Here is a 26,988-nt window from a genome sequence, read left to right as displayed (position 1 = left end):
CTCCGTTTCCAGAATTTCATGTGTTATTGCTTTCCCAGAGATGAATTATCAGACAAGATTTCTGGGGCTGAAGTTTTTCACAGGATGCTGAGATGTTTTAAAATACAGTCTGGCCAGAGTGTCAGCCTCAGCTACAGCAGGAAAGAACATGGACAGTCCTTAATAGTAGATGTCAAGGGGAGGAATAACAACAACAGAAAAACAGGGCATGCACAGACTGATGCTTCCCTTGACAGACCTTCCCAGCTTCCAGCAAACCATGGCTGAAGGATTTCCTCAAGCAGAGGTTGCATCTGCCTCTGTGCATTTAATAGCCCTTGATAGATTTTTTTCTCAAAATCTTGTCTAATCCCTCTTTGAACACATATACTTTTAGCGCTTGCAGCATTTCATGGCACCTCCACTGGTCTCTCCCTGACCTCATGGCATTTGAAGAGGCACACTAGCTTTTTGCTGGGCAGCAGTGCGAACTCAGTCACACATCTGACGCTGTGCATGCACTGGAATAGAAGTTACAGCCATGTCTGCAGCCAGAGCACTGGGGCACTCCTGAGCCCCAACTTATATTTTATTGAAACAGAGAAACATCAAGAGACTTTTCTTTAAGAAAGGCATTTCAGATGACTACTTTGCTAGCTCAAGGCACTCCACAGAGCTTTATACTTCTGTATTTGAACAGAGGTGTCAAAAGAGAACAGTACTGGCACTCTGGTTAGTGCCAGTGAACAAAAAGTGCTTTGTTCTAAATGAACCTACAGCTTCCAGGGAAAAAAACTGTTTTGCCAAAAGAATTCCCAACCAGTGCTAACCAGAGTCATTTACAACATGGTATTAATAGGACAGCTTCTCTTCAAATACTTAAGAGCGTCATGGAACAGCCTCTGCCAAAATTAAAGGTCTCTCTTCTGGGCTATTATTCCAGGCTGTCTGCAGACATCACTGCATGAGTTATACTATTCTGACATCATTTTTCAAGTTCAGTGCCCAAAGCATAAGCCTGTACTATAATATGGTTTTGATGGGACCTCACATTTCCATTCAAGTAAATCCTAAATAGTTTCCAGAAGTGCTATGTAGAAAATACCCAGGAAGCATGCTGGGTAAGCAATTCATATGATCATATGCTCTGGGATTCTTGCTGTCTCCAAAAAACTTCCATATGCCCAGTCTGTAACTCCAGGCAGGACAAAAACAAGAAAGTTAGTGCTTAGTGCTGGAAGAGATTAGAAGAATGAGCATTGGGCTATCAGAACCATTAAGGTTAGTTACATGGTGCCAGGGCAGCCACATTCAGGAAGAACTACAGACCAAGAACTTCCAGGGGAATTGCTTGGACAAGAAGAGACAACATGGAGAAGGCTTAGGGCTATATACAGCAGGCAGCACTGGCAGGAATCAGTACAAGTTGTCAGACAGGGTCTGCAACTATGGTCACACAGTGAGGGTGTGGAGTCCTGTGGCAGTTCTAGATCTGGCTCAGGTCTAGAACAGCAGTATGATAGCCTCACATGGGCGTAAGAAAATAGTCCCTAATCTGGCTGCTATTGCTCAAAGCAACACTATGAAGGAATGGGAGTCACTATCAGCTGGAGCCCACATGAGGGAAGAGAAATGCCTTCCAGTTTCCCAGAAAGGTGGGACCTGTTGTACTTCCGTAAGTAGGTTCCTTGATTTTCTACTTAGCTCTGGCTTGTTGGGGACAAGTAAGCCACCTCATGATGCTGCTGGTTAGCAAAAGAAGCAAAGGAAGGAGGACACCAAGACATAAATTTCATTGAAGTGTGTACAAATACCATCTTCAGGAGGTAAGGAGAATTTTTCCCTCTCAGATTCTATGCCTCTTAGAGCACTCACATACTACTTTGAGCATTATCCTTTTCTGAAATCCCTATTTTAAGTAGTGGTAGTATTTTTGCCCGGAGAACTGAGAGTACCTTTTTTCCAGACACAGAGTATCCAATATTCCCCTAGTCCCTCTCCGCAAAAACCAAACAGCACACACACATCCCAAACAGTTATATTATTGGGAGCTTAGAAGGGAGAAACCAGAGAACTTATACATGTGAGAAGCAGCAATCGATGGCTAGCATTATAAAGTCTACTTAAGAGAAGTTAGCTTCCCATGTTTGGCACAAGGCAAGAATTTGCATGTGTTGTGCCTGCACACACCTGCTAGAGATGGTTTATAATGGCTAAAACACACTTACAAGCTTAGCTAGCAACAGTTTACTAATAGCATAGCTTTGTTTCAGTCATCCTTTGGCTAAGGATCTTTTGCCAGCTTACAACTATTTGAAGACTTCCATGTTAGCAGATAGTACACCAACAAGTTTTTAGTGTCAACCTGGCTTAAAATCTCATTCAGAAATCCTGGCTGCTAACTGATGTTTTTTCTGTGTAACAAAAGGCCAGGGCTAGAGCCAAGAGTCTCAGAGGCTAATGGGTTAGAGCCAGACCATGAATAACTGAAGGTGTTCTCCATTTATGGCATTGAGTGATAGAAACTGATTGCGAAAATGCATTTGTAGGAATTCCACGGTCCTCAGGCTTTTCAAAGGGCCCAGTGGCTGTTGTTACTCACCTTCCCTGACTAAGTCACAGAGTCTGACACCACTGCTTGCAGTCCGTCCTTCAGCAGCTGGAATGTGGACCTCTTTTGAAGCCTATCAAACTCATCCTCAATTTCTGAGCCAAGCATATAGGGATTAGCCATACCACCACATGTGGGAGAGCTAAAAAGGGCAGCAGCCACGTTACATTTGGGTATGGGCCATGCAGAAACCATCATAGATAACATGATGCCTTGTAACCCATAGGCTTACCCATATCAACTCTAAGTAATGCAAGTCCTCTTCCCATTCCAGAAGGAAAAAGTCCCATGGGGAGAATTATAGCAGCTTCTGGTCCCTTGTGATCATGCAGAATGAAGAATGTCACCATTTCATTACCAAGGACCTTACTTGAGGCCACAGGGGGATTACAACTATGCTGATACTATACTAATTATGGAACTGAGATGGCTATATGTCAGCTTATTGGTTATGTACAATGTGATCCCATGTGCTAAGCTACTGCAGACACCTGCATTATGGGTTTTGCTGGAGAAGCACTGCAGCTCCCAAGACACAAAGTCCATGTGTTACTCTGATTTCTAGTTCCAGCAGCAAAAGTTCACTTCAGGAGATGAGCTGGAAGTTTGGCCCAAGATACATACACACCATGGGAGCAGCATCGAGCTTCTTGCTCTCTGAAGTTCCAGCCTCTTGGAGTCATTTTTCAGAACAGGTTTGTAAGCAAACTTTTTTGCAAGTGTTTTCCCCCCTTCCCCCAACGTACTTCCCAAAGGGATTGGGAATAGAGAGAAAGGGATGGGGACAAGGAAAGAAGCAGGAGGAAGAGCTCCTCATCCTGTCTTCAAGTTCCAGAGATACTTAGGGCAGTAACCCAAGGAGGAAGCACAACCCATATACAGTACTAAAAGAACATGCAACAAAATATCCAACTGCATGCTGCTCCAAGGGATGGTGGGGTGGGAAATTTGTCCCTAAAATACCAAGCAGGCAGCACAAATTGTTTACAAGGAGAATACATTTGTAATTACAAGTTATTTTAGCTACCCTGCTGCCAGGAGTAACTACTAGCAGAAGGAAGCCATCAGTGTCATCATCTCTTCCCCCAGGGACCAGTCAAAGCAGATGATATTGCAGCACCAGGTCTGAGCTTTCTTGGTGAACAACTCCCTCCAGTGGCGAAACAGAAGTTGTTGCCATATAGCTCGGACAGTTGGGAACTGAACTGGGGACAAGCAGTAGTCCTATTCTTCCCCAATTTCTCCTTCCAACTCCAGAGAGACTTCAGGAGAAACAGCAGCATCCTTCCCCACCCAGAAGCCATCTGTTCAGGTTCAGTATTTTTGCCTTAAGCATAGTACTCTAAGTTATGGATCCCTGGGACAGTGTTGCCACCTGACTAGAGCAGGGCTCTGGGAAATCCGCCAAAAAGAGGGGAGATCCCATACAAGTCTGAATCAAGCTTTCCTCAAGCACAGTCCAGCATGGCCTAAAGAAACAAGTTTTACTTGCAGGTCATTGCACCCCCTGTGATCCCAAGTTCTCCAAGATGCATTCAAGCACCTTCTGCTCCCTGCTCCACAAGTCAAGGCAACTGAAGTCTTGACTTTATGCCAGTTTCCAGTAGTGTTTGTTGGTAGCTGTAAAGTTCACACTGCTTCTTTGACCACATATTAGGACTTATGCCATGTTTACGATTCCCTGCCAAACCAATGACTTCAGACTCCACTACTGCTTGAGAGGAAATGCAGGTCTAAGAACAGCCATTTTAAATGTGTGCATGTAGCCAGCAACTCACCACAGTGCAGCAGGATCTGAAGTTTTGAGAGCCAGCTCACAGCTGCTTCTTAACTCTGCTTAGCTAAGGGAGGAAGATGATTTATACAGTTGCTCTATCTATTTCTCAAGAACTTTCCAAACACTCAAGCCCAGTCTATGGTGGTATTACCTACAAAAACAGCTGCCTCAAACTTCTTCCTCCTCAGTGGCAGGACAGGGGCAAAGAAATCTTTTCTAACAGAAGCCTGGAGAACACTGCTGAAGGTGGGAAAGGAGGGCAAAAAATAAAGCTAGCTAAAAGGAGGAGGGAGAGATCATGTGCTGTAGGCACAGTAGCAAGCTTTTTTTGGTCACAGAGTTAGTCCCAGAGGCTTATGACTTCATACAACACAGACTGTACAGAATTTGAAGTGATGTCTTCAAACATGGAGTTTGTTCAGCTTGGGAGATGGCAGGTAATTCAAACGAACTATCATTTAGCTCACCTAAGAAAGCTCACCTTCATAAAACAAGGCAAATTTTATACTAGATATAGCCTAGTAAAATTGTCACCTGCCTTTGATGGGTGATAACTTCATAGTTCACATTAATCTCAGAAGCAGGCCTCAAAATTGCATTTTAAGATCTCAGAGCATACTGGCATATATTTCCTGCTTTCTGACAGATCATTTGCTACCTTGAATAAACAAGGTGTCAGTGGTTTGCATGTAAAGCAGAAGGGGTAGAGAGGAAGCAGGGGAAAACCAATGTAATGCACAAGTCTGGGGGGGGGGGTTGTTTTTGTTTTTTGTTTTTGTTTTTTTTTTAAGCAAAGTCTTTATTACAGAAATATTCATCCTCTAGGCTTTTAGATCTGTACATGCATTTCTTCCAGTGGGAAGATGTTGCTAAAAACAGACAAAAACAAAAGAAGGAAACGCAGCACAGGTTCCTTTTTACTTGCTGCTCAGCATTGGCATCTGTAACTGAACATGAACCTTACAAATAAGAACACATTATGGAATAGACTTTGAACTACAAAAGCTAGCAAGCTTTACTGCTAAGGGTGCCTTCTGCTATAGCAAAGGTCAGCTTGGAAGGATCTGTGTGGGAGGGGACAGGGGTCTCAAAACGGCAAAGCCTTATCAGACCTCCATGAAGTCAGTTGCCCAGTTATATCCACTCTCCCCAGTCATCACTATATCCAGAGATGAGGACAGAGCAGGGCCTCACTGCTGAGACCCCGATCCCCTAAAACGGGCCTTCACCACTTCTTTCTTGTCAGAAGGAAAACAAAGAAGATAGTGGAGCCAACCCTTTAAACTGCTACTAGGGCTATTCCTACCAACCCCACCCCTGACAAGAGACAGGACTCTGACAGTCTTCAGACCACACCTGTAAGGAAAAGGCAAAGGCTCCCTCACCAAGTACCTTGTATTCAAGTTCAGGTCTCAGACAAGAACCATCCACTTCTCTCCCACATCACTTTCCGCTGTCAGAGTAAAGACATGCATATGCAATTGCAGGATATCTACTCTGCCCAAGTCACCTCTAAGACTAACTGAGGATTTGCACCCAGCTCCTTTATCAAAGAAACTGGGGAAGTTTTTCACCTGCATTTCTTACTTTCTTGTGCTCTAGATCAGTCCTTGCTTCTGGCCATTGGCTGAATGGAGCCAACAGCCCAGCCATTAAATAGAGAAACTACCCTGCCTGCACCAGTGCAGAAACCAGCTATTTATCTGCTGCAGTGCTTTCACACAAGACAGAACTCAGGATGCAGCAACCAACAGCCACAGCTCCAGACCACAGTGGAGGCAGCAGACTTTACAACTAAAAGCAAGTTATCCTTATATCCAAACTACATAGCTCAAACCTGGGCACTGGTAGCAGAGACAACTCCAAGATACAGAGTCTGCAATCCAGTCAGCTATCCCTCCATATTCATAATTAAAAGCCACAACTAACAAATCTTATGTTCGTAATGGGAGCAGGGGGAGAATCAAATTAATCATAACCTCTACAAAAGTTGGCAACCCAAGAATGCAACCAGCAGAGCCAGCCTGGGGCTGAGCCCACACTATGCAGCAATCATCGATGTGCCTCCAAGCTGACAGGAGCAAGCAAAGCAGTGCTAGGGTGAGAGGAAAGCAAAGAAAGGCAAATGGGAGAAACGTGTCAACTCCAGAACTCATGGGACCCATTCCAAGAGCAGCTGAACAACACCACCACAATCTGTCAGGCCACACTTGGAATAGGAAGGCCTGACTCCTTCCTGGTGGCTTCTCATCACACGACACAGGAAGAGCTCTGCTGAAGGCAAGGCTTGGCTGACTCCAGAAGCAGGAGAAGTGAGTACGAGAGTAGTGCTCAATGTTTCAGATGAGTATAGGCTAAAAGATGCATCGTAGGGTTAACTGCAAGGGAAGAGAATGCCTATAAAGCATGACTAGTTATCACCACAAGTCAGTGAAGTAGCTGAAGTTATGAAAGCACTGGAATCTCAATAGGAATCCTGGTTCATAGGACAAAAAGATGATTTTTCTTTCTGGGAGGAGGGGGAGATGGGGGAGAGGAAATGGGAGGGAGGAAGAGAATTATTCTATGCTAGGCCTGGTGAATTGTAGAAGAATGGAGATATGAATAGGATTATATAACATGGAGCAGGCAGCAAAAGCATTGTCCCCTCAGATTAATCAGTCTCATGTGATACAAGAGAGTTAAAGTTCTGTTTCTTGAAGTAGAAATAAACCAGCGGCAGGATACAAATGGCCCAAGGGCCCTATCGCCAGAAGATCAGGCCATATTGCAGCTCTAACAGTTCTTAGCAGAGTGGTATCAGAAATGGAATGTCACAGGAATAATGGTCAACGGTTGGACAGTCTGGATATGAGGCAGGAATGTTCTGTTTGCTCCTTCCTCTGGGGTGCCGTAGCTCTGGGGTCAGCAGACTCAAGACTTGGGCACTTTGGTGTAGTCTTCACTGTGTATGTTCTTGCAGAGTGCAATGGACAGTATCATCCCCAGCAGCTGCAATAAGTAATGAAGAATGGGAAGTCAGTCATCAACCAGAAAGATAAGGAGGTGTGAGGAAAGGGTGGTACAGAGGAGCAGAATGCAGTGGTCTCCTTTTAATGACACCACTCAGGTGGGCAAAGTTGGACCCCAATACAAGGGAAATCCAATAGCCAGGATGCCAAAAATATTTTGCTGCAGAAAAATGTGCCTTCATCTGGAATCTGTGTTATGGGCTTTACAAGGCAACAAGTGGGATCCCACTAGTGGGATGCAGCTTGTCTCATTCTTCCTGGTTATGCATGCGGTGAATTCCCAAGTACTAGACACACCAGCAGGAACCACGAGCAGACAGGGCTCTGACCAACTTTAATTCCACCAATAAAAGGAGGAACTCAAAGCTCCAGGTAGACACAACCAAGAGCTACAATTGCACTGCCTTAAACCAGATGTCTACTGCTATGAAAAATATAGCTTTGCCTTTAAAAGAGTTTGCATGGGAAGATAGGATCACATGGCAAGGAGTCACTTACCTCTATAACAGCAACACCTGTGCAGACCCCAAGAATGATACCAAGGTTGTCCTTCAACCACTTCTGGACACCATCCATGCATCCCTAGGGAGAAAACACGGTCACGGGGGAAGAAGCAGAAACCTAAGCATCTCAAGACTAAAGATCCATAACATATCTCCTCTTTTGCATGTAGAGATTATTCCAGTTGCATGCTATACCAAGTTTCACAGCAACAGCAGAGAAGGGCAGGATCCCTCAGCTGTTCCCCATTGCCCCAACTTCCATGGGCACTTCAAGCAAAACTGAGGTGAAAAAGTGCTCTAAAATAATTCCCAGAGGAGCAAGGACAATGCGATTTCAGTGGAAGCTTCACAAGACTGAGCTTCACTCACCTGCTGATGAACAGGCCAGTCAGCAACTGCTGCAGTGCTGTTTAAAGGGATATCTAGATTACAGAAACCGCTATCTGCCACGGAGTCCTCGGAACTATTGGAGCAGGAGCAGGGATATGCGGTCATGCTTCTGTTGATGAGAATTGCATTGTCTTCCCAGTCCTCTGCTCCAACCCAGCCACAGCAGGCAATCTAATAAACAGAGATAGAGCATTGTGGTCTTACACTCTGCACTGGTAACATACTGCAGGTGAAAACAAATGAGCGGAGCAGAGGTGCACAGGACCTCTCCATGCAGTAACAACAGTTGGGACATACAGTTTGCATGAAAAAGTTGCATCAAACTGTAATCCTACTTACCAGTCAATAACCTATGCACAGAGCAGTCCCAAAGAAAGGGACATTATTTCCTACCAAAGGATCACTCTGCTAGCAAGACAAGAGTTAGAGGGCCACTTCTAACAGACTTTGAGCATAGCATACCATGATAATGCAGGATGCAGAAGCCACAGAGAAAGCCTAGATACTCAGACTTCAGTAAGGCCACAGAGCTTGACATCAGTTCTACAAAATGTGATTTTGACTATAGGTTTTGTAGACTAAAACTAGAAAACCTCATCTAACTTCAAGGTGACAATGCTGAATAGAGGTAATACTGCAAAATAGATGTTGCTGATGAGTCAGCTGGAGGAGGGCAGTGTCCTGTATGATACATTTAAGACTTTGCAGTCCCTCTGGTTCATTGTCAACAGATTGATTTGGCAAAGGAGAAGCCATGCAGGCAAGAGATTAACATATTAACATTTCAAAGATGTCATAGAGGACTACTACCTAACCTTCCATTAGACATGCCATTTCCATAGGTTTAAATGCTGAGGGTTTGTTCTTCTTCGAGTAGCGCACACTGAGCAGATGCAAAGTAGAAACCTGAAAGTCAGAAGTTCCTGACTGCAAAGTACCATTTAACTTAGCTTTGAACCCAAGCAGCACACCAGCAGCCAGCCACCGCATGATGGCGTTGACATGCTGCCAAGCCCCAGCAAGCAAGAACAAGTCTGCGCCTGCCTCACTGCAGCCAGGGACTGGCTGGAAAATGGGATGAGGAAAGTTTTCCATTCAAAGAGACATTTACATTCCTACACCCCCACGTGATAAAACTGCAGACATTGGAGGGGAAAACACATCAGGAGGTCCAGCAAAGACTAAGATCTGGGAACTTCGCTGCAAGCGTGAATCCCAGTGCTTCCATGGTGGCACAGAACAGGGAGGCTGTTGGACTTGAGGTGTAAGTCTAGGGAAAACCCTCTCTTCTCAGAAGGAAAATGTAATGTTTCAATCTGACCTAATGTACATCAGAGTGGAGGCATGAACAGCTGAACACCCACACTGGGATTAGCATTTGGTTTCTGAAGAAGTGTTGAAAATTCAGCATTTAAGAACCTCCACAAGGAACTACCTCTATCTCATGGAGGTTAGGACTTTTAACTCTATGAATTCTACAGAACAATTCCCCCCTCCTGCCTGAGGCAAATGCAAACTCTAGCGTATGAGATGAACTAGATTCCTAACACTCGACTTCTCCACCTCTGCAAAACTTTTTTATTCTGCTCCTATATAAAAGGGGGACTAAAGCAGAATTCTCTCTCCACAGTGGACTCAGCCTTGAGTCCATTAGTGAGGAGCTGCAAATACAGTGATAAGACATGAATAAATCATTCTCACTCCAAAGAGGAGAAATACCACAGGTCAGTGTTGCGGAGACACAAGAACAGACAGAAGAAACCTCTATTCCTTGTACTTACTACATGTCAGCCTCATGCTGGGCGTGTATTTAACCACAGTAGAGAGCCAGCGCTCGTGCTTGAGGTTTGGCAGTAAATAGCTATCATGACTCCAGCATGCCTTAGTACCGACCTAGTTGCTCAAGCACTGACCCTGATGCGAAAGCAGAACCCATGGGCAGTTGGATGGCTCCCAAGAACACTGGCACTTGCAGAGGAGCTGTCACAGTAAACCAGCAACATGCACCAAGAAACAAGGCAGCCAGTGCAGCTGGCTTGCCTGGCAATGAGCTAGGGACTTTACTTGCTACAAAAATAGCCTGCACTGTGGCTTTCATGCAGACTAAGACATTTTGAAGACCCTGCAGATAAAGGAAAGAGCAGAATGGTTGAGGTGCCATGTAACAGGCCACACACACTGGGTGAGGCAGCCAATACTAGTTAGTCTTACCAGCCAGCATATAGGAATGGTTCAAGGTCTTACCTAGCACTAGTAAGCAAAACAGTTTTCTGGTAGACAGGCACCAAACCTCACGGACAGCTCTTTAGATCAGCCAAATTGCAGAGCACAATATGTTGGATTATAGACACTTGTGACTGTAATGGCAAAGCTGGAAAAACCTCTCAACTTGGATAAACAGACAGCCACTTAATTTTACATGGCCCACAATATTTTTTTCTGTGTGCTATAGTGTTATCCAGCAATCTCCTATGCTAAAGATGTGAGTCAAAGACATCTGAGAGGTGCATATCAACAACAAGGCTCCCACACTTACACACAAGTCAAGTGCTACAGAAGGAGATGGCTCCTGTCCAGCACTGAGAACCACAAGGATAGACCATATGACAATCAAAGCTAAGAGGGAATCTTCAGGAGGTGAAGGACATGGTCAACAGCACAGTTTAGAACTGAAAAGAAAAGGGAGAAGATTGAGAAATGTTACCAGGCCTCTTGCAACACCTGTTCCCTATCCTCAGCCTAATTTTAACAGCCACTTGCTACACTTGCAAAACAGCATCATCTGCCTCTTGCTGGCCCTGCCCAGTGGCTCACCTGTCTCTGCACGTAGTCCCATGCATCCTGTAAGTTCTTCTCTTCCTCGTTCAAAGGGTCATAAGTTTCAATCAGCCTTCCAACTATGCGGGACAACTCTTCTTTCAACTGGTAAAGGAAAAAAAAAAAAAAGGGAAGAGAGTTAGATTGGTCAATTCCTTGTAGCCTCTTCTTTGGCATCTAGGGCAGAAGACAGCCCTACCAGGTGTGCTAGACCTGTAGTGGGGCCATCTCCCTAAAGGTGGGGAAAAACACAGATGTACCATGGTCAGGGAGATTTTAGCATTAAAAGACTTTGCTTTGCTATAGCTCCAGTGAATAAGGCTAGAGCAAAGCAAACACCTTCAACACTATAATCTCCATGATGGCAGTTCTGGTGAGTGAGGCTAGAGAAAAGAGACAGACTGCAGACAGAGATGACAACACTGCAACAAAAAACACAGAGGAAAGGACAGTATCTTCTTAGTCCTCTTCCAAAGGGCCTGAAGCAGGCAGTAAGAAGGGCTCAGACCATCATAGTCCCAGAACACTAGCAGCTCTTTTAAAGTTGCAGCAAAAAGACAAATAAAAGTATTACTAAAATGATGGAAAAATAAATATTTAAGAGGCCCACAAGCTATGCTTAAAGAAAAAAGCAACACAGGCAGTGACAAATCCCCCAGACTGACATTGAGATGGCTTGCTCTGCAGTCTTGTCTATGTTTTTAAGAACAAGCAATAAATATAATCAACACGTGAAATACAGAATGGGTTTACCAAGATAAAATCCCTCTACAGTGACCAGATGGCATTTGCTGAGAAATTTTTTTTTCTAGGCAGACCTAAACCCAACAAATCCAGCCTAGATTTCAGTGATGCATGTGGTCTGCTGCTGTGTGAGAAGGCAGTTATTCTAGAGAAGGTGAGTTAATTCTAGGTCCCTATTTCCTCCATCAATCAGTTTCTTCTCAAGCTTACTGAGTGGAAGGGAGACTGCTACTCAAGTTCCTCAAAAGATGAGGCTTGGAACAAATTCCTCCCCTTAGTGACTACAGCAATATATTTAGAGTGTTGGTGGGAAGCATACTTCATGCACAGAGTTCAAACATCAGACAGAGCGATCATGCAACCCCTAAAACCAAAATAGAAAGGAAAATAAATTTCACTATCAGGAAGTCAAATTTGTGAAGTCATGGGCCAGTAAGTGTTATAAAGCATGGAGATCAACCAGATACCACAGAAAAGAAACTTGGCATGCTCGCTGGCCACCAAAACCAAAAATCTCCTATTAGGCTCCAGTGACACAGAGTCAGAGGGGAAAACAAAACAAAACCAAACCAAAACACACAGGCATCCATTGATGCAGGAGAGACTGAAAAATAGTAAAAAAAAAATGGTACAATGCACAAAGTAGACCTCTTCTAAAATACTACATGCAGCTTTGGTTACTCAAATTTTAAAAAGCTACCTGAAATAAGTAACAAATACAGCTGAGGGGATACATAGGGCCTCAGTCTTGAAGGGAAGGCAAAACAGGAGGAAATGCACAGCTCTGCTATATAATGCAACAGCCAATGCACCCAGCAAGTCTGTGCCCAGCCACAGAGAAAGGCTACTAACCTGATGAGCAAAGGGGAAGCAGTGTGAAAACAGGGAACTGGGCATGTTTATCATAGACTGAATAATTGCTGCCTGCCCCAGGAGAGAGAGGGGGAGGATCAACACAAGCTGAAGAACAACAGTGGCATACACACTCATAGGCAACATATCTCTAACCTCGCAGTGCAAGTGAGATTCTGATCCAGAATCTCAACCCTTGAGGTTAATCTTCCAGCACAGCTGAGGCCCCTCTCTGCCACTCTGGGAAGGTATGAGTCACTGCCTACTCTTGTAGGCGACTGGGTTTTCTGATATACAGCTGTTGGAAACTTCCCTTTTTCATAAGGCATTGACCTGCCTCTCCCCGAACTCTTACAACTGTTGCTTCTATACTGAGGCAGCAAGTACTGCATTTGTCTCAACTGCTCACTAACAGTCTTATCATGAAGTTTAGGCCTATCATTAAGTCCCACCCCCTCACCCCAACTCCTTAGGCAGAGAATTTACACCATTTCTCAGTTTGGTGAGAGGTGAAAGCTACCACCCCAGCAGGCTTCTTGACCCTCTTCCTCCCACCTCCATCTGAAGTTCTGCTTGGCCAGCCTGGACTTGTGGATAGCTGCCATTGTGAAGGACAGATCCCAATCACAGGAGGTCAGAGACTTGTCATTGGAGTGCTTGAGGGACAGCATAGAGTCACATCAGTCCTGAGCACTGGGATGCTCTCACCCCTGCATGTTATCCTTGTGTCAGTGATGCTACAGCATATTTCAGAGCAGTGGAAAGGTTTTTCCTTTTCTTTCTTGTTAAACAATGCAAACTGACCTTGGTAAACCCAGGGACACCTAGCAGCAGTAAGCAGTGTCTACTGTTAGATGTTTCAGGCCATAGCTCATTTGCAATGAACACCAGCAACTCTTCTTCCTAGGGAAACTGCAGCTCAGCTCACTGCAATCAGCTAGGTCAGGCCAGACAGATGGGAGCCACACAGTCCTTCCTCTCATGATGTCTAACTTTTCCCCCTTTAATTACTTAGCTTCCCCTTTTCCTTCCCTTCAAATCAAGGCAACTTGACCTGGTTCTCACTAATAAGATTGGCCTCAGCTGCTGCCATAAGCCTTATAAGTTACTGAACCTCCAAGTGCTCATCCTCACCCCTCCCACACACCACTGCTCTGCATGTATGATGGGAGGTGAGGAGAACTGGGTTTGTTTTCTTACCCTGGGCCCATCTGACCTGTCAGCTATTAGCCCACACAGAGCCAAGGGTCACTTCTGTGAGAATCCCCAGCAGAAATGCTCTTCACAGAGCTGCATCACAAGCAGAGACAGCACCTGAACCAGACACCCCCAGTCAGAGCTCCCTTAGAGGAGCTATACCTCTGCTCTGCCTATTCTCCTTGCGTAAGAATAAAGGAAAGAAGTCTTACAAACAGATCCAGTTCTAGAATTAAGATATGTTAAGTTAATAAAAGAAAGTCAGATATTTTTAGGCTTTCAGAAAGTAACTGGAGAAAAGGGTTTTAATACACAAACAATAGTACAGGTCTGGAGAGCAGACGCAAAGGCAGCTTGTTCACAGATTTAACTGGCAGAACCACCCAATGGGAAAACACAAGCACCTGCAGCTGAACACTCAGCCTTCTGCATTTGTCACTGAAAGAGCAACAAGCTGGAAAGGCATATCGGACACTTAGGCAGGCTTTCAATATCCTTCCTGTCTTCTCCCATTAAAGGCCTGTCAGGATTCAGCATTGTGTGGAGCATGATGGCTCCAAGAAACTGCTACCCTTGCTTTCAGGGCTCCTGCTGCTTTAGAGCACGAAGCATCCCAGGGTCAGAAGGTACGATCCCCTGCTCCCCACCCCACAGCATGGGAATTCAAAGCCTAGACCAAGGCTACAGGTGATTGCCAGAAAGCAGCAGGATTGTCAGGCTCCCTTTCACATGGGTTTACGGAAGAAGGGAGCTGGGGGGAACGCTGAAGACCAGAGGCCAGAGTGTAGGTCTTTGATTCCAGTCTTGGTCACAGAATGAATCATGGGGACTTCTTCCACAGTCAGACACTGTGGATCATCCAGCCTGTCCCTCTGTCTGGGACTCAAGCTAGATCAGTCCCCTCACATTTACTAGCATCTAGCCTGCACATGAAAATAGACTCAATGGGAGGGGGCCCTCATACCCCAGTCACTTCGGATCCTCAACCAACACATACTCCACAGCCCAAGGCAAGTGGCTGCACACAATCCCACAGTCCTGTTTGCTGCAAACAATAGATAGCAAGTAGGGCAATTCCCAAAAGACCACTGCTCTCCTTTTGCTCAAGGCATTTAGAGCCAAGCTTTAGAGAACCGCGTGAACTAGGCCAGAGACACATTACTGGGACTCTCACATGTTTACAATCTTGTGATCCAAGGAGAAGTAGTCGAGTAGCAGCACTCAGCTTGCAAAGCAGAATGCCATTTGCCAAATTCGTGACAATATTGTTTTTTCTTCCTCACAAAACCCCTCACCCCACCACAAGTTTCAGTAGATAAGAGACGTACAAAATGGATGTTACACCATCATCCTCCTGGCAGTACTGGGCAATTCCAATCTGATGGGGCATTCCTCTAGCAGTGCCCATCAGGAAGGCAAAACAGCAGCCTTTCTGTCAAGGGACTCAGCCTTTTGCAGTTATGCTAATGCTATTTCAGCACACTTCCATGGGTTAAGGGTGGAAAGAGATTTTGACACTGATTGTAAACAGGTATTCCAGCAAAAACTTCAGCCCTGAAAAGGCCAGGGATACAGGCTAACAAGTGAATTTGTTCAGTGGTTACCAATCAAGAGGAGGCTGGACAGGAACAAATGCAAGTGAGCCTGTCTACCTCCTGCAGTACGGAATAAAGATTTCAATAACAACAAGTGGAGGAGTGAGTATCACCTGTGCTACACTCTGGATCCAAGAGGATCCACTCCTATTATTCCTTTTTTTACTTCTAGCCAAGTTCCTGAAGTCAGAAAGAAGAAATAATCATGGAGAACACAATGAACATCTAGGGACTGGTTTTCAGTTTTCAGTCTGCTTCACTGTATTCTGAACTTCCCTGGGATGACGTGCATCAAGTGAAGCAGAGCAACATTCACAGCATCACTGAAGCGCAGCCACAAAACAGTGCATAGGAGGTTTCGGCCAAGACCTTCTTGAAACAATATTTCTTAGTCTTCTGGGCAGGTACTCCAGGATTCCTGAAGCAGAAAGGCTCCAGAAAGGCTCTTCCATAGATTTTGTTCACTCAGGATTGAACAGGAGCATCTGAAGTTTCAGTTAGGAAGCCTAGCACTCCCCTGCCCCTTCTGCTGGGTTTGGAGGGGTGATGAACTTAGCACAGAGGCACTGACATGACAGAGCCCCACCAGCTCTAAGAGCTGTGCAAAATAATCCCCAGCTATTTCATCCCCTCCCTAGCCTGACTGAAGTCCAAAGGAAGAGCCAAAGCTTTAAAAAAAATAAAATTAAAAAAAAAGGAGGTAGGTGCAGAACTTCATGGTCCAAAAAGTCATATTTCCCCACTGCAGGGAAATACCCTTCCCACACCTCTTCCTTTGCATTAGTCAGATCTGTTTGCTGAGAATCAGCAGCTTGTTTGAAGCTGTAACTTTACACACCAGCTAACCAACATTTCAGCTTCTCTTCCAGCTTCAGGCAGCACAGAAAGCAAGCTATGTTCACACCACATTTGGCAAGGAATCCAGCCAACAGCTGCTCACAATCACCACAGCCACCTGTACAAAGCTCATATTAGCTAGACCAGGGACAGGCACTTCCCCTCCCACCACAAACTCTACCAGCAGGCCCCATCCATAACTTCTCAACCATCTGCTTTCTGTAAGCACCTAGCAGGAAGGCCATCTTAGGAGAAGAAAGCACAGCACATTGCAGTGGCGTGGACAGACAGTTACGTGGCAAAGACAGGATTACCAGCAACTGGTACCAGCAACCCGTGTACCAGGACAGAAGCCAATAGGGACACCACAGTTATAATTTGTTTCCACTGTGTGCATGTGACTCCCAGTTTAGCCTCTGAGCAGTTAGAGGCCTGACAGGGCACTGCCCTGGCCAGGGAACCTATAGCCAGGACTGGATGTTGCAGTGCAGAGTTGCAGTGTGGAGTTATTCTCTTCAAGCTACACTGTGCAACTGCATTCCTGACAAAGAGATTCACTTCAGTTGTTAAATCTCTTGGCTCTTAACTCGAATTGTAGTACAGAAACCATTGGATACTGGGTTATGGTCTGGGGGAAAGCTGGACAGCTCTCCCATGGAGAGTTTTACATACAACTGCAAAAGGGCTGGAAGTTGAGAAGCAGTCCTACAGCATGGAGCAAGATGACACAAGGAAGGAGGCCAGTCAGAAAAGCAATATACTGAGACTGATAACCTGCCAAGGCAGCAGTGATGGCACCATGGTAATAACCATTACCACATGTCCAAATGGTGGTTTGTAACAGGATCGAGAGGAGCTATGGCTCAAAGCCTTTCAGGAATTTTTTTTACTGTTCCCAGTACCCAAAAATAAAGCCTGCATAGCAAACAGAGCTTCCTACCCTTTGAGAAAGTAGTATTACTGGGCCTGGCAGATGCATGATAAGCAGACTACAGCAAGTAGCTGAGCTAGAGAAAAGGAAGAATCCAGTTATGCCTGCTAATGGCATAACCCAGATTAGAAGAGAGAATTTCCAGGCATTTCCTCCTCCCCCCCCATCACCCCCCCCCAATAAAAACAAAACAAAAAACAGGCAAGGAAAACATATACAGTTAGAAACGCTCACTGTTTCTTTCTGGAAGTAGATGATCAGTCCAGCAGCCACCTGAGTTATGAGGATCACCAGCAGGCAGGTGAAGTACTAGAAACAAAACAGAAGAGATGAACACTATCAGCCTTTAGAAAGGTCTGTGCATAGGTAATAAGTTTTGGTAAGATTTCATGGACAGGAAAAGTCACAAGGACTAGCCAACATCTTCCCCTGCAGGCAAGCTCTGCTAACAAAATGCTCTCCCCAGTGACAGGCTTAAGTTCTGGACTGTTCACAAGTACAAGCAGCAGCTAGAACCAACCTCCCAGGCTTCCTGGCCAATACACTTCAGTGCCTCTCCCATCAGGTCAACAACAGGAAGACTTCAGGAGGGAGAAATATCTGCACGTGTCATTCCAGCTGGGACTTCCTTTCCCACTCCAGTTCCATTCCCAGTCCACTCTGCTCTCAGTGGTGGGGGGGGTCTGTCCACCCCAAGTGGACACTGAGAAGTTCCTAACGCCAGGACAGATAATGTGGCTGTATCTGGTATTCTATATATACATGCACTCTGAATAGGCAGAAGACAAGTAGCAGGCTGAGGTTTACAAAGACAGTTTCAACTCATCCATCAGTCAGAAAATCTGGTATAGATGAATCATTTGGAGGGAGATCCTGACATACAGGATGTTCCTAATAGAGTCTCTCTTGTCTACTGCATTTTCCACAAAAGCTGAACTTAACAGCACAGCAGGAAGCTGGTCACTCTTCTCACTCTTTCTCACTGCTCTTAGTACTTGTCCTTGCAACACAGAGCACAATGCCAACTGGGAAGAGGTGTGAGGGAACTAGGGGGAACAGAGGTTCACTTAGGACATCTCTTTTCAGTTCAGCAGTCCTCTACCTCCTGTTTTCAGGAAAAATGTTGTCATTGAGATCCTCACATTTCTCTGAGTCATGTTGCTAGCTCATCATCAGTGATGTTTTAGGAACCACTGATGCAGCTTGTTGCCTGTTGGAGAATAAGGGGTGCAAATAGATATAAAGTACTGGATCTGAGCTGACCTGGCAGAAGTACCCTCTCCAGGAGTCCCGAGACCCAAGCTACAACCCAATAAATACTCTGCAGGAGAGGCATCAGACAGTGGATCTAAAGGTAGCATGAATACTCTCACCAGACCCAAGAGACATCGGATTTCATTGACTGCTCCAAGACAGCCCAGGAATCCCATCAGCATGGTGACAGCCCCAACACCAATGAGGATGTATGCACCAGTCTTCAGGGAGGGAGATGAGGTCTCTGTAGGGGCCACAAAAGGGGACAAAATTAGCCACTGACAAAAGTTACATTTGCCATCACCATTTGGATAACTGCCTACACATCCACTCGTAATGGTCTGATGTCAACTATGGAGAGACTACAGAGGCACATCAACTGCGGGGACAGAATGCTGCTTCTGGTCATCTTCTGATGAGGAAGGCTTCAAAGGCAACCTACATGTCTACATCATCTCAGAGACGTGAAGACCCCAGGTCACTCCAAATATGACAGAAAGTTAGCTGCTTAGTGGATTTTAAAACCCCTCATGAATGCACTTGTATGAGTGAGAATAAAGTAAATAAATATATACTACCCCATCACTACTACATATTTTCTTCATTAACTACCTTTCCTACCTTCAGCAAAGCTATTTTTTTAATCTTAAAAACTCCTTTTGGTTTGGTTTTTCATTTTAATGTGCTCTTGCTCCAACCATTCTGTTTTTACTTATCCACTTGCAGTCAAGAGTGGGATATGCAAACCCAATGGAGTGAAACATTACATAGCAGCTACAGCTAGTGTTGAATGTAGATTACGCAACAGGTTACTTGACAAGCTGGTGTTAAATGACTTGTGGCCAGGCACTCATCGCAGGCTGTTGCCTGCATGTGACCCCTACAAATAGAAACTATTTCAGGATCAAAACAGGGATCATACCCAAATCTAGCTATTCCTACACATCCTCCTGGCTATCCCCTACCCTTGTGTGGAATGACTGTGTCCTCCCATTCTCAGTTTTTCAACCACATTTAGGTAGCATTATTTTTGATGTATGGTGGTGCTCTCAGTCCTTCTTCCTCAACATTTGGTACTGCAAGCAACAGAAGAAAAAAGCTTTTATATTTGGGTTTGTCACAGGAGCCTTTCTTGCAGAAGAAGATTGGAAGGAGCAAGCATTATGGCATAGAAGTCACAAAGAGATACTCTTGTGTAGAAACAGTAATCAGAAACCTCATTAACCATCAGATATTTTTAAACCTGCATGTAGATAGAGAGTAATTGAATCTAGACTAATACTCTTCCCCCCCACACACACACATTTCCCCCCATATCTGATACCTGGTAGAAGTCACTGACCAGCTCCAAAACTTTTTCCCCACTAGGATGTGTTGAACAGAGGAAAGAGACCAATTATCAGAAAATTAGAACTGTTTGCTGTGCCAGTCAACTCAGACACTTTAGCCTTGATTCATCTCCAGGCCAGAATCTCCCTGGTTGGACTTACGTCACGGAAATCAGGACACTAGAACAGTCCTGCTCCTCCCTCCGCACCAGCTCGGGGACTCTTATTAGGCCCTGATGTTGCATAGCATTTAAAGAAGCAGCAGCCTTACAGGAGTAGCCTTCTGATTTTAGTGGCCTTCACAAGGCTATATTATTCTCTCACCTAAAATCTACTCAGCTATGATAGCAGTTTAAGTGCCCAGGCTGTAGTGCACCTGTAATGCTAGAAAGCAGTTGCTTAGTCAGCTTCTCATTAGGAGAGGGGAAGAAAAAAAAAAAAAAAAAAAAAAAGGTATTTCCAATTCCAAAGCCCTTCAAAGAAATCACAGTAGAAGCAGAATTTGCATTTGCGCTTCTCATCTGCAATACATCTTTTCTTGCAAAAGAAGGCTCTGCTGGCAGGAAAACTCCTACTCTGTTTGCTGTTGCTCCATGTTTTCTCCTGAGCTGGGCAGGCGGCCAAACAAGTACAACAGGCCCCTTTGGCAGCAGGCTGGAATGCCCTGCTGTGCAGAGCTCCCTTCCCACAACACCAGGGTTACTAAAGCAGAGGGAAAGAGGGGCAGGCATGGGAAAGGAAGTGAGGGGGCAGGGAGAAACAGCTGAGGCTGGAAATCTCCAGGAAGGAAGCTAAAGCCTCAAGTGCTCAGTTAGCAGAGATTCTGGGTAAAATGGGAAGAAGCAGAGCCAAAATCAGGGACTTAGTGCCTCCATGAATGGCAGCAATACCCATCAGCCTGTGGGAACAGCTGCAGGACCAGTGGTAGTAAACAGGTTCTCAGACCGCAGGTGGTGCTGCACACAACCAGGCCCTGGTAAGCTCCTTTTTGGCTAGCTGCATGAAGTACATTTCTGTTCCTGCCCCCACTTTATTAACCACTAACCCTTACTGTGCTTCTTACCCTTCTAATACTGCAGTAGCAAACCAGATGCCACAGCTCAATAAACAGAGCAAGCAACAGTGTCTGGCGTGTTCTGGCATTAGTAAGGTGCTGTCTCCACCCAATATCTTCCAAAGTCAGGCCAGAGTGGTCAGCAGGGCTGGGAAGATAAAACCACCTGCAGGAGCACTGTAGTTGGGAACAGGGTTATGAATACCATTACTACTCATTCCCTGGGCAAAAGAAGTTGGGGCTGCAAGCATGTATGCTACTGTCCTGCAGTATCTGAAAAGGGTGCCCAAGCCAGTGATTCTGGAGATAGTGGAAATGAGTAACCAGATTTGCTGAGCAAAAAAGCTGTTTGAAACCCCCTCTAGAGAAAGGCACAAAGGAAGCAAAGCTTGTGAAAGAGCTGAGCTACTCATTTGGTAAGAATCTGCTTACATTGATGCTAGGCTCAGCTAAGCTAGCTCATTTTCTTCATTGTTGCAAAAGGCAGTCCCTCTGGTACGACTCAGGTTGCTTCTCTTGACTGACTCAAAAGGGAAGGAAGCTAACCAATCACATGTGTGGTGACGCAGAGCACCTCTGATGTTCAGGGTAGAGTCTCTTGTGAAGTGTACACCATCCAAAGCATTTTAGAAGCCAGGATATTAAAGACTTCACAGCCCCACACCTCCTCCCTCCCCCATCTGGATTTGCATTCTCTACTGCTCAGGAACAAGTGTGTACTGCATACTTCCAGTGTACACGAAGTATCAGTAAAACCAGGGTCCCTCTTCCTTTAGCATTTTAAATAGTTGAATTGAAATAGGTCATTACAGTGGGTACTTATGGGACTCATATCAAAATTACATTAAAGTGTTGGGGGCCTCAGGACAGGATGGTAATGAGGAAGCTGTTGCGGAACACACAGCATGCAATGAAAATAAGATGAAATATTTCATCTTAAACATAAGAAAGGACTAGTATTCTGCATTGTTGGGTCAAGAGGCAATGGTGTCATTCAGTGTGACCCTGGTGTTGCAATGCATGAGACCGGGAGAAATCCTATTTTTCCAGTGTTTCTCCCTTTCACCCTGTTCTTGCTAGAGTTCCTGCTTATACACCAGGTTGCTGCCCAGGTCACACAGCCCACACAACAGCACTGTCACCCCCAAACTACCTCCTGGACATTCATAGCACCAGAATAGAGTCAGTTCAGAAGGAGGGAGAAGATGAATAAACATGGTCTTACGTAGAACTGCAATGAAACTGGTTTTGTCAGCCAGAATCCATATTCCAAAACCCAGGATCACAGCACCCAGGATCTGAAAAAGCAGAAAATATATATTGCTAGCTTATTAGTTTACACAAGTAAGAAGAGGCAACAACCATTCCCTATACTTCCAGAGGAAAAACAATCATTCTTTTGCTGTTGCCACCCATCTCCTCCATGGTACTCCTCCCAAAATAAACAGGATTAGCATCACTTCAGGCAGACAGCCTCAGCCAACTGCACAGGAACCCCAGGTTCTGCTTGGCAGTTCTTCATGCAGCATTTCAGTAGTACATGATGTTGTACAGGAGGATGGTTTGAAACAGTCTGGTGAGAAGATCCTCTGCTGCTAGAACCTTGCTGTCTAGAGAAGCACAAGGTAACAGCACTCAGCTTCTGTGAAGAACTGATGGAGGACAAATATCTAATACACATGATTAAAAAGATCTTTTGAATAGATAAAACCTTGATGATATGGACCATGCTGGGAACCAGCAGCCAGAGGATTAGGTATCCGGCAGCTGGAACCTTCCCAGGAAGGAAATCTAGGGTTTGTCAGACTGTTATATTGTTATGGCTCCAACCCATATATGTGAAAATTCACTTTGCATGCAGGTTCCTTTGAAGTGCTTTACACAGTGTGCCCCTTCCTAAGTTAGGCCTAGGCACTTCAGCTTGTGTCCCAGAATATCCCAGCCCTTCAAGCACTCCAGCAAGCACATCTTATCTTCCCACCAACAGAAAATCAAATGTTATGAAACAGCAGTCATGGTCCCCATCTCACTCACCACAGTCTATCTAGGGCAAGCATTAGCAGAGCAATATATTCCTGAGCACTCAGATGAATCCAGACACAGAATCAAGAAAGCAAGAAACCTGCAGCTTCCCCACTTCAAAACAACAGCTGGGAGAAAAAGGCATCCTCATTTTAGTTTCTGGATATCACAGTGTTTTATACTACTCTGTGAGGTGTTTGTGTATAGGTGATCACAGCTCCCAAACGAGGATCAGAGCACTACAGTACTATAACAAAGTCGCTTTGCTGAGAAGCCTGCAAGTCTTCAGGTTTGATAAGAAGTGGAAGCTTGTGCCATTCAGCCAGTTAGAAGTGGCAAAGGCTGGAAACCACTTGCTGGGCAAAGATCTAAAACAGACTTTGAAGAAACAGGGGAGGGACAAGGAGAGTCTAAGCGAGATGGTTCCAAAGGAGAGGAGCTGCAGGCAACAGTTCTTACACCAGCAGGATTTCAGAACAGGATAAAGTAAAAGTACTAAATAAATCAACAAGGGTCAAGAGAAATGGCGGTTCTGTACTTCATTAGCGGATGCTCAGATATTTGGGAGAAAAGGGAAATGTCAAACCATCACCTGAAGCAAGCTGGCAAACAGAACTGTGGGGACAAGCATCATCTTTGCATTTTGAAAGTTTATACTATGCTTCAGCTCCTCAAATGAGGAAGCTTTTCAGAGCTAAGATAAAGTAACACTCTGAAATAAGTTGCTTGCAAGCTCTCCTGGCTTGGCATAAGGCATAACATGCAGTTAGCTCTGGGAACAGGATTAGAAACTCACCAAGCAAGTTCCCAGTACTTGAAGATGGATGAAGATGACTGACTTGGCTGCTGAAAGCATGTAACTTGTCTCCCAGAAAAATGACAAGATGGCAGCAACAAGAATTGCCCCTTGCTGCACTGCATGCTGCACAACAGCACAGCTGCACTGGAGCAGCTGACCAAACCAGAAACTCCTGGAACGTACAACAGCTGGAAAGTCCTAAAAAACTCCTCTTGAACTTGGTATTCCCAGAAATTGCTGAATTTACAGTTTAGGAGAGTCTCATATTTAACCCATAGCCTTAATATTTGTCTTGAACAAAGATGTAAACCAGGCTGTATGTGACATCTCTTTTGGCTCGCTGACCCTGAAATGTCACCTAAGTTTTGCTGTTGCTGACAAAACACAGAAATCCTGCTGAGCTGAGTTCCTGGGAAGTTATTTGTTATGAGGTACCCGCATTATCCAAGGCCTGTTTTCACTCTGATCTTTGCCCCAATCCACAACTCATGCATTTGCCAGGAGCTGCTGAGGAAAATAGTAAAAGGGGCAAGACAGGGAGGAAAGAAACCACAAGAAGAAAACAGTCCTGTTAACACTATTGCTATTTCTTGTTATTTCCTAGCAGGATAATATCTCTTCTTGGCATCTACAGGAGTTTGCTTAGCATAACAAGGCTGTTTCTACCACTAGCTTGGCTTCAGATCCTCCGTAAAGGAATTATGTCCGCCTCCCATAGAACTGAATTCATCTGTTCCAGTACTTTAAATTACTGAGGTGAAATGTGGATGTCTTCCCCACCCCAGGGGACAAGACTTCAGCAAGATCCCTTCAGAGCCTAAGCCAGAAGGATGCAGTTCCCTCAACCGCAGGGCCAAAGGCAGCAGGCAAGGGACAGTCAGACAGTTTCCTACAGCAGAACCCAGTGAACAGGGTCACTGCAGAATTAAGGTGTTACTGAACTTCAAGCCCAAATGAGCCCAAGCTCCAGAGAAGTCCCACTATCACCATCACCACAAGACAAGCTGCTTCAGTGATGGAGCCAACTTGCCTTCCCAGAAACAGCAGCAGGGGGTGTCTGGCTCTCCTCTTCCAACACTACCCTCCTTCATGCTCAGATTGTGCAAGGCAGGATCTGAGCCTGGCAAAGAGAGGCCAACAGAAGGGGTCTTAAACCTGAGGGTTTGTTTAAGGTAGCCTTCTGCTCCATTTGCAGGAGTGTTTTAAGTAGGACAAGCAGCCAGTCTAAACGAAGAGTTTCCAGAGGCTCCTGAACTTACTTGAGGGAACTGTTTTCCCTTTAAGGAGAAACATCTACTGTGACCCGCATTTGCTACCCATGAATGAAGAGACGCATTAAGTCTTGACTAGACAAACTGAGCTTATACCCTAAGCTTACATTTCTAGCATCCTTCAAAGCGAGTAGGCAAGCAGTCCAAACAACCTTCTTCCCTTTAATCAAAGCAGGTCAAACCTTTCCCTGAAATAAAGTTCTGAGGCTGCAAAACACCACCAAGTCCCTGAACTACTTCAGCTAGCAAGGAATCTTCTTACAGTCCTCTAGCTGTGGAGAGGTGCTATTTCAAAGACTGACTAGCTTCCAAAAGAGCTACTGGTGTCTCTAAAGGTTTAATTCATCACCTCCAAGCCAGATTGGAGAACACACTTCAGACCAGAGAGGGCTGGCTTGCACAGTATACAATCACAGAGGCTCACTTCAGGGTCCAGAACAGACACAGAGCTCCATCACCAGTATTAGCATTCATATTTGTGCAAGCACTGGAATTTCATGTAATCAGTGCGGATGTGCAGGAAAAAAAAACAGTCACCTTAAGTTGACAGTGGAAAACAAGTGAGCTGGAATAACTGTCCAGCATACAACTTTCATTGCCAGGTCTGACTGCCCTTAGCCTAGACACAGCAGCATAAGCTTTAGCAGGTCAGGGGAAGGGACAGGAACAGTTTCCTGGGCTTGCAGTCAGGTGCTCTCCATAACAAAACTCAACGTCTACCAGTAAACCAGTATGAGGTATGCAGAACCTGTCTTTGCTGGGAGCTCATGGCAACTAAAGAGAAGCAGTTTCTCTATTAGAGTAATGCTGATCTAGAAACACTCACATTTTCTATGCTTAAGAATCTCCATCCAGACCTTGAACAATTATAAGAGGAAAAAGTCTCATGTCAACTACATGCTTTAGTGGGAGAACAACGGATGTTGCCTTTCTCAACATCAGGTATGTGCAAAAAGCATGCCATCTGTTGAGACAGAAGCATGCTCCAAATCTTCACTCTAAAGAAGCATCAAGTTCCCCACCAGAACACAACAGCTTTAAAGATCTCCTCTCCACAGAGAAGCTTAAAGGGAAGACAGGGCCTGTGCTGAAAAGCAGGCTTACTAAAGAGCTTGTTAAAGCAGCTTCTCCCTTCGGTCAGAGACCTCCTTCCATCCTGCCTTAAACTTATACTCTCCAGACTCAACTCAGTACATCAGTTCAGCTTTCCACTGAGAAGGAGAGGGCTGGTTTCTAAACCAGAGGAGTTTGTTTGGAAGAGGCTTTGCATAGGACAGGGAACAGCTGAAAGTGTCCCAGAGAACACCCATTTCCCATCACTTGCAACCCAACCAGAGGGGCTGGGGCTCCCCAAGAACCCATGGAGGGATTTGATGCCCACCATCCTCCTAAAGTCTTGCAGAATACAGGAAAATGCTCTTCAGCCCAGACCTGGATCAGCCTGACAAAGCAGTTGCACTCTGCCTCCTGACACCTCAGCTATCCCCAGAGGCTGCCCAGGACCATGCCTGGCTGAGCAGCAAGGAAAGAGAAGGGCGATGTGGAATAGACATGCCACAGCCACCACTTAGGCATCCAGCGACAACAGCAGCAATGCTGTAAGGCACCACAGTATTTCAGGCTGTTGACTTTCATACCTTTCCTCTCCTATATTGGGCTGGGCTTCCTGAAGAGAACTTTCCCTATACAGGGGTTGGGTAGTGTTCCTGTGCCTGAGCTGGTTTAAAAACACCACCTCTTTTCCCTACTGCTTCCCCTCTGACACCAGTTGTGAGTAGATACAGTGAAGTTCAAGCTTCCATTAAAAAAGAAAATAAAGGACAGTACTTACTTCAAATACAGATTGTGGCTATCCTATCAGCCATCTGAGCCCATCACTTCACAAACTAACTTGGACCTACAACTGGGGTAAAGGCAGACAGGTGGACTAGAAAGTGCCCAGGTACTGGGCTTGAGGAAGACTGTCACTCAGAACACAGCCTTATATAAGTAGCTCTGCTTCCTAGGCTTGGATGG

At 45.2% G+C, this 26,988-nt stretch overlaps 1 protein-coding gene across 1 annotated transcript in view; it reads right to left on the bottom strand.

The window, feature by feature from the left end:
- Positions 1-523: 523 nt before the first annotated feature.
- Positions 524-26,988, bottom strand: part of CD82 (CD82 molecule) — a 27,977-nt gene continuing 1,512 nt past the window's right edge. Inside the window, exons 2-8 of the mRNA XM_026091821.1 lie at positions 22,106-22,178; positions 18,618-18,742; positions 17,479-17,553; positions 11,086-11,193; positions 8,251-8,442; positions 7,877-7,960; positions 524-7,358 (exon numbers count right to left, since the gene is read on the bottom strand). Coding sequence (XP_025947606.1) covers positions 7,281-7,358; positions 7,877-7,960; positions 8,251-8,442; positions 11,086-11,193; positions 17,479-17,553; positions 18,618-18,742; positions 22,106-22,178 — 735 coding nt within the window. The 3' untranslated portion in view covers positions 524-7,280. The remainder of the gene's footprint in view (positions 7,359-7,876; positions 7,961-8,250; positions 8,443-11,085; positions 11,194-17,478; positions 17,554-18,617; positions 18,743-22,105; positions 22,179-26,988) is intronic.

This window comes from Apteryx rowi, unplaced genomic scaffold (genome assembly GCF_003343035.1).
Source record: "Apteryx rowi isolate R43461 unplaced genomic scaffold, aptRow1 scaffold_122, whole genome shotgun sequence".
In the NCBI taxonomy this organism is placed as follows: Eukaryota; Metazoa; Chordata; class Aves; order Apterygiformes; family Apterygidae; genus Apteryx; species Apteryx rowi.
This window is presented reverse-complemented; position numbering and strand designations above follow the sequence as displayed.